The sequence below is a fragment of the Carcharodon carcharias genome, chromosome 2 (assembly GCF_017639515.1).
Source record: "Carcharodon carcharias isolate sCarCar2 chromosome 2, sCarCar2.pri, whole genome shotgun sequence".
In the NCBI taxonomy this organism is placed as follows: domain Eukaryota; kingdom Metazoa; phylum Chordata; class Chondrichthyes; order Lamniformes; family Lamnidae; genus Carcharodon; species Carcharodon carcharias.
In genome coordinates this window covers 89340828-89355294 of record NC_054468.1, presented here as the reverse complement: position 1 = coordinate 89355294, position 14467 = coordinate 89340828, and the positions used below count along the sequence as shown (strand labels likewise).

Here is a 14467-nt window from a genome sequence, read left to right as displayed (position 1 = left end):
CAGCTGCCTCCACTGAAGTGGGATTTTGATAGGCCAAAGGCAGGATCTTCCAGTTGGTGAGCAGGGGTCAGGGCCCGCTCACCAACACGTAAAATGATGCCGGATGACATTAGGCGGAACTCCCGATGTCACCCCGCGTCATTTCCATTTTTAGGTCGGCGGGACTGCAGCCGAGTCAGCTGCGCACCCGCCAACCTGTCAACAGCCTATTGAAGCCATCGAGAAAATGATTAAATTCATTAATGGACCTGCCCGTCCAACCTTAAGGTTAGTGGGCAGGCCGGGAGCCCTGGTGGGCTTCAGAAAAAGCATGAAAGCTCATCCACGGGCGGGATGAAGTTTCATGAGGATATTTAAATTTTTAATGAAGGTTTCAATAAAAGTTATGGATGTCTCCCAACTCATGTCGCACATGCGCGAAAGAGTGCACTCCTAGCCAAGGGAAATCCCCCCCCTACCCACACAGGGAGTGCATAGTGCTTCCCGGCAGACGTCACACTCGGTGGGCCTTAATTGGCCCGCCCACGTAAAATGGTGGCCGCCCCCAATTAGAGGTGCCGATCGGAGGCACACCCACCTGCACCTGCTGCCCCTCCCGCACTTCCCCCCCGAATCGAGGGAAAATATTTCCCCAGGTGTGTGAAACCCAGAGTGTGCAGATTAAACCAGGTAAGAGGTGGTCTGAACTTGGTGGATTCATTTGGATAGCCAGGGTACCTCTTTGGAGAGGTAAGGTACCCCTTTGAATCTGGTCTTGGGACACCTTTTGGGGAGATAAGACACCCCTTGGCCGAAGTAAGGCACCCTTTGGATTGTTAAAAGTAAGCACAACTATGTGTAAAAAGTGCATAACGTCATTGTAACTGTAAAGCTGTCAAGGAACTGTCAAAGAACTGTAAAACTGTCAAAGAACTGTCGAAGAGCTATCAAGCAACAGCGAAGGAACAGTCAAGTTGTCAAGTAGCTGTCAAGGAAGTGTCAAAGGATACTGGGTGAGTAGGTATGGAGGGGGTAAGAGCAAAAGGGTTGGGAGGCATGGTTTTGCATGAGTTGGCACTAAATTGGCATGGGGCTTTATAAATCATAAGGATGTGGGGGTGTTGACATAGGGGGTATGAAGAGCCGTGGGATGGGCGGAAGGCATGAAGTGGTATAGGTTGACAGGGAGTGTTTTGGCGGGGGGACGGGGGGGGCGGGGGGGGGGCGGGGTTGAGGGGGGAGGGTTGTTTTTTGTTTTAATCTTTTTTTAAAAGTTAAACAAAGTGGCGAAGCACAGAGGCAGGCCTTCCGTCCAGCACGCATCAGCAACTGGCAGCCTCCGTGCTTGTTCTGAGGGCGGCAGGCCAGGCTTCTAATCCAGCCCACCCCCGGAACAAAAATCTGTACTGTGAGTCACCAGGTTCACAGAGCTGGAAATTCTCCTATCTCTACGCAGCCTACGTGGGAGCAAAAAATTGAAATACCTGCTGGATCAGTTTATGGCCGAGTTGGGCTAATGTGTCTTGAAGTTTCCTTGTGATATTTTCCCATAAATATAAAATAAAACTGTCATGCACAGTTTGATCCCCACAATTATTACTAGCCTTGATTGAACTATGCACAGCCTGTAAGCTGCAAGCACTCTAAATGGTTGCAGGGCTGTGACTATTTGCAGGCCATGTGCCAGAGGATTCCCCCCTGCTCCCAAGTGGGGAACATTCTGGGCTGGATACAAAACTGGAGTTCCAGAGGTCAAAGGTTTTCCCCTACAGCAAGGTTACTCAAGCTATTGCCAAAGTGTCTCTGATGTCATCTTTATATTGTTCAAAACTAATTAGAAGCAGTCTCTTTTGCCTTGGCTTGTTCATGGGCTCATTCCCACTGCCCCAGCAGCCACCTGCGGCTGTTTCAGTATCACAGTTGCAACTCTCAATTCTTTCCTTCTTTACATCGTAGCTAACCCTCAACACTGGAGGCTAAGAAGATCCTTTATCAGGGCAATACACAACCCAAATATGAGATCATCTTTAACTCCGCCACAAACGGAAGAAAATGGAGTAAAACAGGATGTGTCAAAAGGTTATGCCCGGTGCAACGATAGTAGTGTCAAGATTTGTAGTCAACGTGTATGTGTCCCTATCACAGATGTTGTTTCAGGGCAAGACTACGGCTACTTCCTGTACCTGTATCATAATCACACTTAAATACATCTCTTGTATTCGAACTTAGGTCAACAGTAGAATTCAACTCTGCAAAACTATCCAAAATATAAAGAGGACGTTTCCATAATGTTTGTAAAATAAAACAAATCAGCAATATATACCAAGGTTGGCGTGGTCCAGAGTTAAAGGTCACACATGTCACATCCTTCAGTGCAAAACGTAGTCATTATTAATTCACATTATCATTTTACAAGTTACTGCAACCAACCACTTACCTTTCAACGACATTTTCTCCACTCCAGCAGGTTGAGCTATCTTGAGGCAGGAGTTCACCTTCGCATATCTGCTCCGCCAGAGAAGCATAGAAAGTTCTGAACCGTCGGATGTAGTTCATGAAGTCCCTGTCGAAAGAAACAGTCAATCTTCCTGTATGCTCAAGTCCAATACAGAGAAAACAATCTGTGCTACTAGGGAAATGGGCATCTATTGCAAGCCTAATATACAATCCACTTCACTTGCACTGTATAGTAGCATCACATCACTTCAAAATTTCCATTCTAGACATGGCTTTATACTAATAGGACACTAGCGGATGGCAGATAACTTTAAGTGGCACCCATTTCAAGTTCCATTTAAATATAAAAAATGGATGCTGTGCACAGAATTAGAAGGCCTTAAGTTCCAATTTAAGAAGGGGGAACAAGTCTAGCAATTGTTAAAGCAAATGCCAGCAGAAGTACTTGATGCCTTTGTGCTAATTCCAGGTTTTTCATTCCTCATAAAATAGGGAATGTTTTTGTATTTTCATGTCACATTTTTAAAAAATTCCTTCTTGAGATATTGGTGCCTTCAGCAAGGCTGCTACTCGTCACCATCCCTGATTGCCTTTGAGAAGGTGATGACTTTTTGAACCACTGCAGTCTGTGTGGTGAAGGTACTCCCACAATACTGTAACTATAGCAGAGATGGAAGTTGGTTTCCCTATGACTTCAAGGTGGAGGACTAGACTAGGTTGCTTGATTTCAAAATCAGTAAAGATAATCGGAATTTGTCCTACAAGGTAATCAAATTACACATGGTCTAAGAATTAACAGATAAGGTGGGTGGTGCATCTGCTCAGGGGACCATGCAATGAATGTCTAGTTCTATTGTGCTCTTGATCTGGGTTGATTGACAGCCTTTGCTTAAGGGTCCAAGCTTGGACTGGGATAAGTAATGAAGATCTTTCTTGTCTTTTGTTCAGTTCAATTCTCCATGGACCATCTGAGCTCAGTGACGCTAACATAGAAAATGCATTGCTCTCCTCTAACAAAGCATCAGGAAGACCACAAAAGACTGTTTCATCCTAAAGTCTTGCAAATGATTGGAACTGTGCAAGAAATAAATTTAAAGCAGGGATATTTAACTTCTTGTGGACCGATACTGTGGTATTTACATCAGCCTTAGCTCAATGGCAGCACTCCTGCCTCAGGGACAGAAGACCATGGGTTCAGGGGCCACTGACTATTAGTTATAATCTGAAGGCGGTAGTCTGATCATGTGAACTTTGTTCTATCTACTCTAAAAGGCAAAGAAATGTCATAGGCACCCTATAAAATCATTTTTGTATTGTACCATAATTAAAGAATAATAAATACTCTCAAGGTGCATAGGTTTTAGTACAGTCCCAAGACAGCACTGTGGAAATATTTTCCACACCTGGAATGTAATAGTTCAAGAACATGGCTCACCACCACCTTCTTAAGAAGAATTCAGAATGTGTAATAAATGTGCACATCCTATAAACAAATGAAGAAAAAAACATCAGAGGCATAGCTACTTTTAGAAACTACCTTTCAGCCATGAGCACAAATTCAATGTGGCGGGAGAAAGTTCAGACCACAGTAGCTGGATGCCTGATTGAGAATGAAGTTGACGAAAGAGATATGCATAAAATTTCCATTTTCTGGGCATGGAATGGAACAGTAGTTGCTGAATGTAAATAGTGGCCAATGTAAATAGTAGATGTGTGATGGTGGGTGAATATTCTGAAGATTTGTTTGATTACTTTTGTGAATCAGAGGGTAATTATAAAAAAAAATTGCCTGGGAGATAAAATGGTAAATTGCACATGATATGTGGAAGAGAATATAAAAGCTGGGGTTGTTCATCTTAGTGCAGATACGGTTAGCAGGAGATTGAAAGAGGTGTTCAAAATAACACATGGTTTTGATACAGTAAATAAGGAGAAACTGCTCCTAATAACAGAAGAGCCAGTAGCCAGAGGACACAGATTCAAGGTCGCTGGCAAAAGGACCAGAGGCACCATGAGGAAACTTCCTTCTTTTTTAAACACAGTAAGTTACGATGATCTGAAATACACTGCTTTAAAGGGTGGTGGAAGAAGATTCAATAGTAACATTCAAAATGAAATTGAATAAAGACTAGAAGGAAACAAATTATAGGGGGATGGGAGTAGAGCAAAAGAGCAGGATCAATTGGATAATTAATTGATTAATTGGACTTACACAGATACAATGAGCCAAATGGCCTCCTTCCATGTTGTCTTATTTTAGGAATCCAGTTCAAATCCCTTGCAGACTGATGGGACAAGGGTCTTCCCTATCTGCTGGCTGTAAATGTGCTGTACGATTCATGTTTGGGCAGCCTCAAGGCAGCTTAGCTGCTGCTGGTGTCTGGCAAAACTTTTTTAAAAATTTGACACTAAATTAGCAGTCTCGCAAAATAAAAATGGAAATGCAAGGGGAAGCTATTTATAGATAGCACAGTGTTGAGATAGTGTAGAGGGAGGTGGATATTGCAGCTGCTTGCATTGGATTTGACTCAAGAGTGTTTGAGGCTGATGCTGAGTGACTGCAACAGTTCACCTTAATGAGCACGACAATCCACGATTCCCCACACCATTCCCCACCCTACAAAGAAAAGTACAGATGCACTTCTAAACACCAGGAATTTTCTTTTACAAAACCTTTACCTTAGCTGAAGCACAATTAATGACTTGGTTGTCCACCATGCAGGTTTATTTGTATTCTCTTACCGAGTGTTCTTTTTCATTGTCCTAGGCCTATCAGTCTTTACTTCTTTCAGAGGCAGGGAGCTGAACAGAACCGGAGTCAGCAAGCATCAGTCAGAGAGGGCAGCAGAGAATTTCGGCACAAGGTGAATGGAGAGAGGGAGAGAGGGAAGGGAAGGAGGAGCACATCGTAAAAAGAGAGAAAAAAATACCAGTGAAAACAATGAAACCGAACGGAAAAATAAAACATCATGCACATGCTTAGTGGGAACAACATCGGAAAGAAGCATAAAGGAGCCATTCTCCCTAAGTCTGTGGAGGCAAAGGCACAGGGCAATCACTTACTCCCTCATCCTGGTGATTAAGCATTGTGATGCAAAAATTAGAGGGAAAGAGTTCAAACAGGGTTGTTCTCGTGGAGTTAGTCACATCAGGTTGGTTGGTTGTGAGCCTAGGTTTGCTGTCCATTTCCTTCCCGTCTGCCTTTGTTCCTACCATCCTCCAGGACTACCAGGTGGAGGGAGCCTTACCTCACCTGCTGAAGGACCTTTGTTGGGTCAAAGCCTTTCGTGAATGACTTCCCTCTATGTGTTTTTTAGCATTTCTTTTGCTGCCACAGTGATATATTCCTGTGGGTTGTTTGCTGGCAAGAATCCCACCGGAAGCCAGGCATGAATGATAATGATTTCCTGAGCCAAGAGTCTAAACAAAGGTGGGAGGGAGAAGCCCTGGTCGAACCTTGTAAGGGCAGGCATGGGAAAATTCAGCCTTAAACTTCTCATCTTCCATTATTGTATTTAAAAGTTACCTCAAGTATTCTTGAGCAGGTTAATCCCACATTGACGTAAACTCAACCAGCCCTCACGTACTAATTATTTTTCCATTTCCTTACTGACCTCCCCCAGCTTCCTTTCTGCCAAAACTGCCCCATCCGCCATCAATTGGTCAAAAGAGAGGATTTCTTAAAGGGACTTGCCACATCTCCGAAAACTAGAGGACAAACTAGAAGGAAAAAAAGCTACACACCAACTGGTTCCGTGGCCAACACTGATTGTCCTTGTCTGAGTTTAACATTCAGTGTCTCGCCCTGGAAAAGACAGATGTGATTTGTTGCTCTTCTCAGCTTGGGTCCAATTAAAATAGACTTGCATTGATTCTGAAGTTAGTGAGAAATTTAACACAATGTAGACAAAATGGGCCCACACTCGCTTTGAGCACATTTTTCAGCATGCCTTGCAGGTAGGCAATGAGAATGAGCTGCCCTGTTCCACACATCTGTGCAACCAGAAGAAAGTTTAATCTTCAAATAACTGGGATCTTGTTCTAGATGGTTACAGCAACTGAGTGTCCAAAGTACCATAATTTGGAAACTGTAATTTAAATTTTGTTCTGATTGATCCCAAGCTTTCTCTGCTGGTCATCTCTGAAATCATGAGATTCTCATGGTGCCCAATCTGTGTAGATCCAAGCATTGGGCAATATTCCCTCAACACTGCTTTGCAAAGTCCTTGGGATCAATATACCCGCAAATGTATTTGGAGTTTTTGCAACCACTAGCGTAGAGGTAATCCATGGTATTGGGTCAGTTCTCTTTAGGTAATGTACATTATTGGGTCAATAGACATCATAGAGGGTGTAGACATTCTCTCATCTGCAGCTTTCACGAGCTGCTTCTTCTGGACTCTTATCTTCACTTGGCCAATTCTGATGAGAGGGCTACATGACTATCCGTTTGGGAACAGAACTGTGGATTAGAAACATGTGTACTACAATAACAACTTGCACTTGTATAGTACTTCTAAAGTTATAAAGTATCTCAAGGTGGTACGCAGGAACATTATGAAACAACATTTGACACCAAGCCACATAACAACAACAATTTTTATTTATATAACGCCTTCAATGTCCCAATATGCTTCACAGGAACATAAAACAAAATATGAAACTGAGCCACATAAGGAAATATTAGGTCAGATGAAAAAAAAAGCTTCATCACCGAGAGGGTAGTGGGTGTCTGGAATTCACTGCTTGGTTTGGTGGTGGAGGCAGAAACACTCAACTCATTTAAAAGGCACCTGGATCTGCACATAAAATGCTGTAACCTGCAAGGCTACAGGCTAGGTGCTGGAAGGTGGGATTAGAATGGGCGGCTATCTTTTTATTTTTTCTTTTTCAGCCGGTGCAGGCGTGATGGGCCTCTTTCTGTGGTGTAACAATTCTATGGTTCTATGATCATAAGCTTGGTTAAAGAGTTAGGTTTTAAGGGGTGTCTTAAAGGAGGATAGAGAGATAGAGAGGCAGAGAATTTCATATCTTAGAGGCTAAGAATCTGAAGGCACAGCCACCAACGCTGCAGTGATTAGAGCCCAGATGTTCAAGCGGCCACAGTGAAGCACAGATATCCCAGAGGATTGTGGAACTGGAGGATATTACAGCAGCGAGGATGGGCGAGGCCATGGAGGGATTTAAAACAAGGACGAGAATTTTAAGAATGAGTTCATGTTCGAATAATAACTGTTTTGACCAAAAGGGGCGATGCATCTAGAACACTAGCAGAGTTAAACTAAGAATTCACAGGTCCCTGAGCCCCAAGAGTGTATGGGGGCCCTCTGTACAACCTCCTGTCCCACTGTTCCCAGATCCATAAAGCCTGTTGTAATGTAAAAGGCTGGGCTGTTTCTCTTGAGCCCTGGGAGTCAAGGATATTGACAAGAAACCTTTTTCTCCAATAAGATGGGGCGGGGGTGAGGAGGAGGTGCTGGAAATGGTGTGGGGGGAAAGAATAGTGTGTGGTTGGGGGGTGTGCGGGTTTGTTGCTATAGCATGTCCTACTGGACATGGCTTGCTGCTCCTCAAAGGAATCCCCACATTAGCCTGCAGCTCCTGGACACGACTCACAAAGGGTGAATTCACAGCCAGGCCTGAGTGCCCAGTAACAGTCAGGGCCTTGGGAAAAATATAGGAAAAAACTATAAGAAGAGGAAACAGAGAAAAAACAAGTGACGTTGAAGGAGTTAACTCCAGAGGATTGGGAACCACAGGATCGCAGTATTTGGAGAGCTGTAAATTATCATTTATTTACTTAGCTGTGTCCCAGCACTTTTAGAAATGACATAATCAGGCTACAGGATTACAAAGACACATAATTATCCACTCCATTAAGCTAAATTGGAGGCCAATTGCAAAATTTATGGGACCAATCTTCTAAGTGCACACTGCCAGCAGGGAACCTTCCCTACTAGGCATGTCTATCACCAAATCAGCCCTGTAGCATAGAGGTGGCTAGTACTGATATGAGTATAACGTTCTCATAGGGCTTCTTCTCTACATCATTTTAATGGATTTAAAATAAACTTGCTAACTTCTGTGTTAAAATGGAGGGATGTTACACAGAGCTTTACACATTTGTCTGTTAACTGGTGTTGGCTGTAGCCAAGTGGTAACACTTTTGCCTATGGGTCTCAAGGTGCAGACACTTGACTACATAATCTATACTTCCACCTCAGGGACAGCGCTGATGTTTCTGTCTTCCCTCTGAGGCAGAGGCAAATGATCCCACAGCACTTTCTAAAGTAGAGCAGGGGAGTTCTCCTTGGTCTTTTGGCCCACATTTATCCTCCAACCAAAAAACAAGTTAACGTGGTCAGTTGTCTCCTCGTGGTTTGTGGGACCTTGTGTGCAAATTGGCTGCTGCATTCATGTACATTACAACAGTGGCTACACTTTAGCAAAGACAAACAGGTTCTCAAGCCCCAAAGTCTTGTATTGCAAAGGGTCCCAGACCTTCCACCTTCCTCTGAATGAGTGGGGCTCTAGCTGCTGTGGAGCCGGTGACAGACCCTGAAGGGCAAAATGGGCTAACAAAATAAAAGCTGAACCTACTTACATCTTTTGAGCATTTCAGTTCATTGTGAATTTCTGCTCTCTCTACAACAGGAAAAGCAAGGGCCCCAATACCGACCCCTGGGGAACTCCACTACAAACCTTCCTCCAGTCCAAAAAATATCCATTGACCACTACTCTCTGCTACTTATTTTTCAGACAATTTTGTATCCACAAGGCTACTGTCCCTTTTATTCCATGAGCAATAATTTTTCTCACAAGTTGGTTGCGTGGCACTGTGTCAAATGCCTCTTCAAGCCCATCAAGTGACTACATCAACATCATTACCCTCATCGACCTTTTCTGTTACCTCTTCAAAAAATACTCCAGCAATTTAGTCAAACACAATTTCTCCTTTAGACATCCATGCTGGCTCTTCCTCATCAAGCCACATTTTTCCATGTGACTACTAATTCTATCCTGAAAATTGTTTCTAGAATCTTGCCCACCACTGAAGTTAAGCTGACTGGTCTGTAATTGCTGGATTTATCCTTACAACCTTTTTTGAACAAGGGCATAATGTTTGCAATTCTCCAGTCCTCTTGCACCACCCCCGAGTCTAGGGAAGACAAAGATTATGGCCACTATCCCAGCAATTTCTACTTTCACTTCATTCAATATCCTTGGATGCACCTCATCCAGTCCCAGTGCCTTGTCAACTTTAAGTACAGACAGTCTATTCAACACTTGCTCGTTATTGATTTCGAACCCTTCCAGTGCCAGAGTTTCTTCGTCTGTCACCAAGGCCTGGGTAGCACCTACCTCCTTGGTAAAGACGGATACAAAGTATTCATTTAATACCTCAGTCATGGCCTCTTCGTCCATATGTAAATTCCCTTTTAGGTCCCTAATCGGCCCTACTCCTCCTTTTACCACCCTTTTACTATTTATATGTCTGTAGAAGACTTTGGGATTCCTCATTATATTGGCTGCTAGTCTTTTCTCATAATCCCTCTTCGCTTCTCTAATATGCTTTTTCACCTCCCCTCTGAACCTTCTGTATTCCTCTTGGTTCTCAATTGTATTTCCTACCTGACACCTGTCATAAGCGCACTTTTTCTTCTTTACCTTAATTTAAATCTCCTTTTACATCCAGGGAGATTTTGTCCTACCTTTCCCTTTCGATGGAATATACCTTGATGGTGCCTAAACCAATTATTTTTTGAAGGCAGCCCATTGTTCAGCTACAGTTTTTCCTGCCAATCTTTCATTTCATTCTATGTGGCCCAGCTCCGCTCTTGCCCTATTGACGGCGGCTCTTGTCCAGTTACTTATTTTTACTCTGGATTGCCTATCGTCCTTTTCTATTATCATTCTAAAATGTACAATACAATGATTACTGTCTCCTGAATGCTCCCCCACTGACGCTTGATCTACGTCGCCCGCCTCATTTCCAAGAACCAGGTCCAACAGTGCATCTTTTCTTGTTGGATTGGGCACATATTGCTGCAGGAAATTCTCCTGAACACAAGCTAGGGACTTTCGCCCCTCTCCACCCTTTACACTACCACTGTCCCAGTCTACTTTTGAGTAATTAAAGTCCCCCATTATAACTACTCTATAATGCCTGCACCTCTCTATAATTTCCCTGCAGATTTGTTCTTCTATGTCCTTCTCACTATTTGGCGGTCTATAGATTACATCATGCAATATAATTGCACCCTTTTTGTTCCTTAGCTCTAGCCAAATTGATTCTGTCCTTGAACCCTCTGGGACATCCTCTTTCTTCAGCACCGCAATGCTCTCCTTAACCAATACTGCCACACTTCCTCCTTTTCTTCCTTTCCTATCTCTTCTGAACACCCCGTACCTGGGAATATTTAACACCCAGTTCTGCCATTCCTTGAGCCAGGTCTCCATTATCGCCACATTATATTTCCACGTGGCAATCTGCACCTGTAACTCCCCAATTTTATTTACTATACTCGGTGCATTCACATACATACATAGTAACCCTGATTTAGATTGTATTACTTTCTCCCTTACTCCGATTTTACCTATTAACTTACTATTCTCTATACTGGTGCTATGGTGTCCCTCCCAGTATTTTGTGCATCCTGGTATTCCTCTCTAATATTTTTTCTAGGTTCCCACAACCCTGCCAAGTTAGTTTAAAGCCCTCTCAACAGCACTAGCAAAACGCCCCGCAAGGAACTCAGTCCCGGATCTGTTCAGGTGCAACCCTTCTGGCTTGTATAGGTGCCATCTCCCCCAGAGCTAGTCCCAGTGCCCCAGGAACCTAAAGCCCTCTGTCCTGCACCATCGTTCCAGCCATGCATTCACCTGCCTTATCCTCCTATTTCTGTACTCACTGGCACGTGCCACTGGGAGCAATCCAGAAGTTACTACATTTGAGGTCCTGCTTGCTAATTTTCTACCTAGTTCCCTAAATTCTGATTGCAGAACCACATCCCCCTTCCTGCCTGTCATTGGTCCCAATGTGGACCTCAACCTCCGGTTGATCACCCTACCCCAGAAGAATGTTCTGCAGCCGCTCTGTGATATCCTTGACCTTGGCACTAGGGAGGCAACACACCATCCTGGAGTCACGTCTATGGCCACAGAAATGCCTGCCTGTTTCCCTAACCAATGAATCCCCTATCAATATGGCACTTCCTTTCTTCTGCCTCCCCTCCTGACAGCCGAGCCACTTGTGGTGCCGCAAACCTGGCTCTGACTGCACTCCTCTGAGCAACCAGCGCCATCACAAGCTTCCAAAATGAAAACTGATTTGTGAGCAGGACACTAGGACACTCTTGCACTGCCTGCCTACTACTCTTGGACTGCCTGGTGGTCACCCCCTCTGCCTCCAGACCCTTAACCTGTGGTGTGGCCACCTCTCTGAATGTGCTATCCATATAGCTCTCAGCCTCGTGGATGACCACAGTGACTCCAGCTGCCACTCAAACTCTGAAACCCAGAGCTCAAGTTTCTGCAGCTGACAGCACTTCCTGCACACTGTGGTCAGCTAGGACTTTGCACATATTACAGGACACACATTCCACTTGACTGAGCTGCCCTGCTATTTAGTAACTCTACTTCCGTTTCATTAACTTTATTCTACTTTGGATTATAGATATTACTTTATTATATTGGCCCTAAATTTCCCTTATTCTTGGCACTTCGCAGTTGAATCCAAGTATAGGGACTTTTCAAAATATTACACTTTTCTAATTTACTCACCAGTTCCTACTTACCAAGGCTGCTGCTCTTCTTTCTGAGGAAAGGTAGAAAAGGAAAGGAGCACATCCTCCCTTCTCCCTAAACTCTCTCAGTCACCAAACTCCAACTGAAGCACTCTATGCGGCCAAAAACAGCACTCCAGTGCAGACAAAGTCAGCACTATAAGATAGCCTACTTTTATACTCTCTGAACCTAGCCTCTGAAAACATGATTAAGCCAGTTATCTAATTAACTAGTTGCAGTTGCCAGCAGAGCCTGTATGAGCCCTGTTTTAAGGCTAGACTAAAACTCACCTTTTTCCAACCCTGACAGCAACTTTTAGTTGATTGCTAAATTAAAGAAAGAATTTAACCCTTAGTTTAACCCTTAAATCTGCAGCCCATCAGAGTCCTGAGTGCATCCCTGAGACATTTTGTTGACCGTTGCCCATGCACAGGGTTGCATGGTTCCACTGGTTCTCATCATTTAAATGTTTTCCCACTGGAATTGCTAAAGTGATACACGTGCAAAGCAAAGGCCCATGAAGTGAGGTGCGTGCCGATTGCACACAGCATTAACTGTAAGTGCCACACGCACCCTCTGTGTCCAATCAAAGTGCTGAATGTGAGCAGATTTTTTCTGCTATGGGACACATCAAATGCAAGAAGCGCAACAGGCTAAAGGATGGGAACCTCAGTGCTGAATTGCAAAGTGTCTGCACATCCCTGAGAGCTAATCTAAGAAAGCTTGTGGAGGACAGATCCAGCCAGGAGTTAAACTATGATGTAAGTAAGGTAAGTGTAAATATTTCTTTTGTTATCATTTGAAGTTGGTGACAGTTCTATTCATAAATGAATGATTAAGCATTTTCTATAACTCGTTATGAAATATTCGGCGTGTTTTAAATGTATTTAATCTTATTCATGAAGTCATGGTTAGTTCACATGCCCGACTTCAATCTTGCAGCCCACTGAGATGACACTCATGCCACCCACTCACTAGCCTAGGTTGCTCATCATTGGTTTATACCCTCTTTCCACTGCTTGGGTCCTCCCTGCATTGAAATCAACATTTATCTCACTAGCTCCTCCCATCCTAGTAACGCGGTGATAACTGCTCAAAATGCTCACTAAAGGCAGAGCCAGAGTATGGAAGGGCAGAACCTACACTTGTATTGCTGGGGGAGTTTTCACATTTCAATGGGACAGAATATTAACAGATTATCCATCTGTCATTGACACAGAAAAACTCTATTGAAACATCTAGAAAACTGTTGATTCACAGAAAATATTATTGGGGTAATTCATTTTTTTAAGACAATGAAAATTAACAATTTAATATATACTATAGGGGCAATACAAATAGAATCATGGCATAATATAACAGTGGGAGGCTATTCTACCTATCAAGCATTTGTTGGCTCTTCAATCTTAAAGGTCACATGGCACTAATGGAAGTTGAGCCTGGAATTCTCCCAGTCCCCTGGACAATATTTCTCCATCTACCTTCAAAGACAACATTCTGACTGGTATTTGATCTCAATTCGTCTGTGCGATGTTGCTGTTTCAAAATGTTAGCCACATATATAACAACAGCAACTTATATTTATATAGCATCTTTAATACAACAGAGTCCTAAAGCGCTTCATAGGAGCATTATCAAACCAAGTATGACACCAAGCCACTTAAGGAGACATTAGGTTAGATGACCAAAAGCTTGGTCAAAGAAGGGGCCTTTATGGAATGTCTTCAAGGAGGTAACTGAGGTAGAGGGGCTGAGAGGTTTAGGGAAGATATTCCAGAGCTTGGGGGCTAAGTGGAGTTTGGGGCAGTGACCAAAAACAATGGCTTCAGTCTTCCCAATATTTAATTGGAGGAAATTTCTGCACATCTAGTACTGTATGTTGGATAAGTAGTCTGATAATTTAGCAACAGTGGCAGAGCCAGGAGAGGTTTGTGGTGAGGTAGAGCTGGGTGCCATCTGTGTGCATGTGAATACTAACATCAGCCTTTGAATGATGTTACTGAGTGACAGTAGGTAGATTAGAAATAGGAAGGGGTCAAGGACAGATCCTTGGGGGACACAAGAGGTAATGGTGTGTGGGTGAGAAGAGAAGCCATTGCAAGTGATTCTTTGGCTATGATTAAATAAATAAGAGTGGAACCAGGTGAGAGCAGTCCCACCAAGCTACACAAAGGTGGGAGGAGGATGGTGTAGTCAACAGCTCAAAGGCTGCAAACAGGTCGAGAAGGACAAGGAGGGAAACATT

General features: G+C 43.6%; 1 protein-coding gene across 2 annotated transcripts in view; it reads right to left on the bottom strand.

Annotated features, from left to right (window-relative positions):
* The window catches only part of gpc5b (glypican 5b), a 575096-nt gene that overhangs the window by 318164 nt on the left and 242465 nt on the right, over positions 1-14467 (bottom strand). The window contains exons 5-6 of one of the 2 annotated variants that reach the window (XM_041178181.1): positions 5179-5238; positions 2417-2542 (exon numbers count right to left, since the gene is read on the bottom strand). In XM_041178181.1, the coding sequence (XP_041034115.1) occupies positions 2417-2542; positions 5179-5238 (186 nt within the window). The remainder of the gene's footprint in view (positions 1-2416; positions 2543-5178; positions 5239-14467) is intronic. The other variant, XM_041178189.1, reaches the window with a different exon arrangement.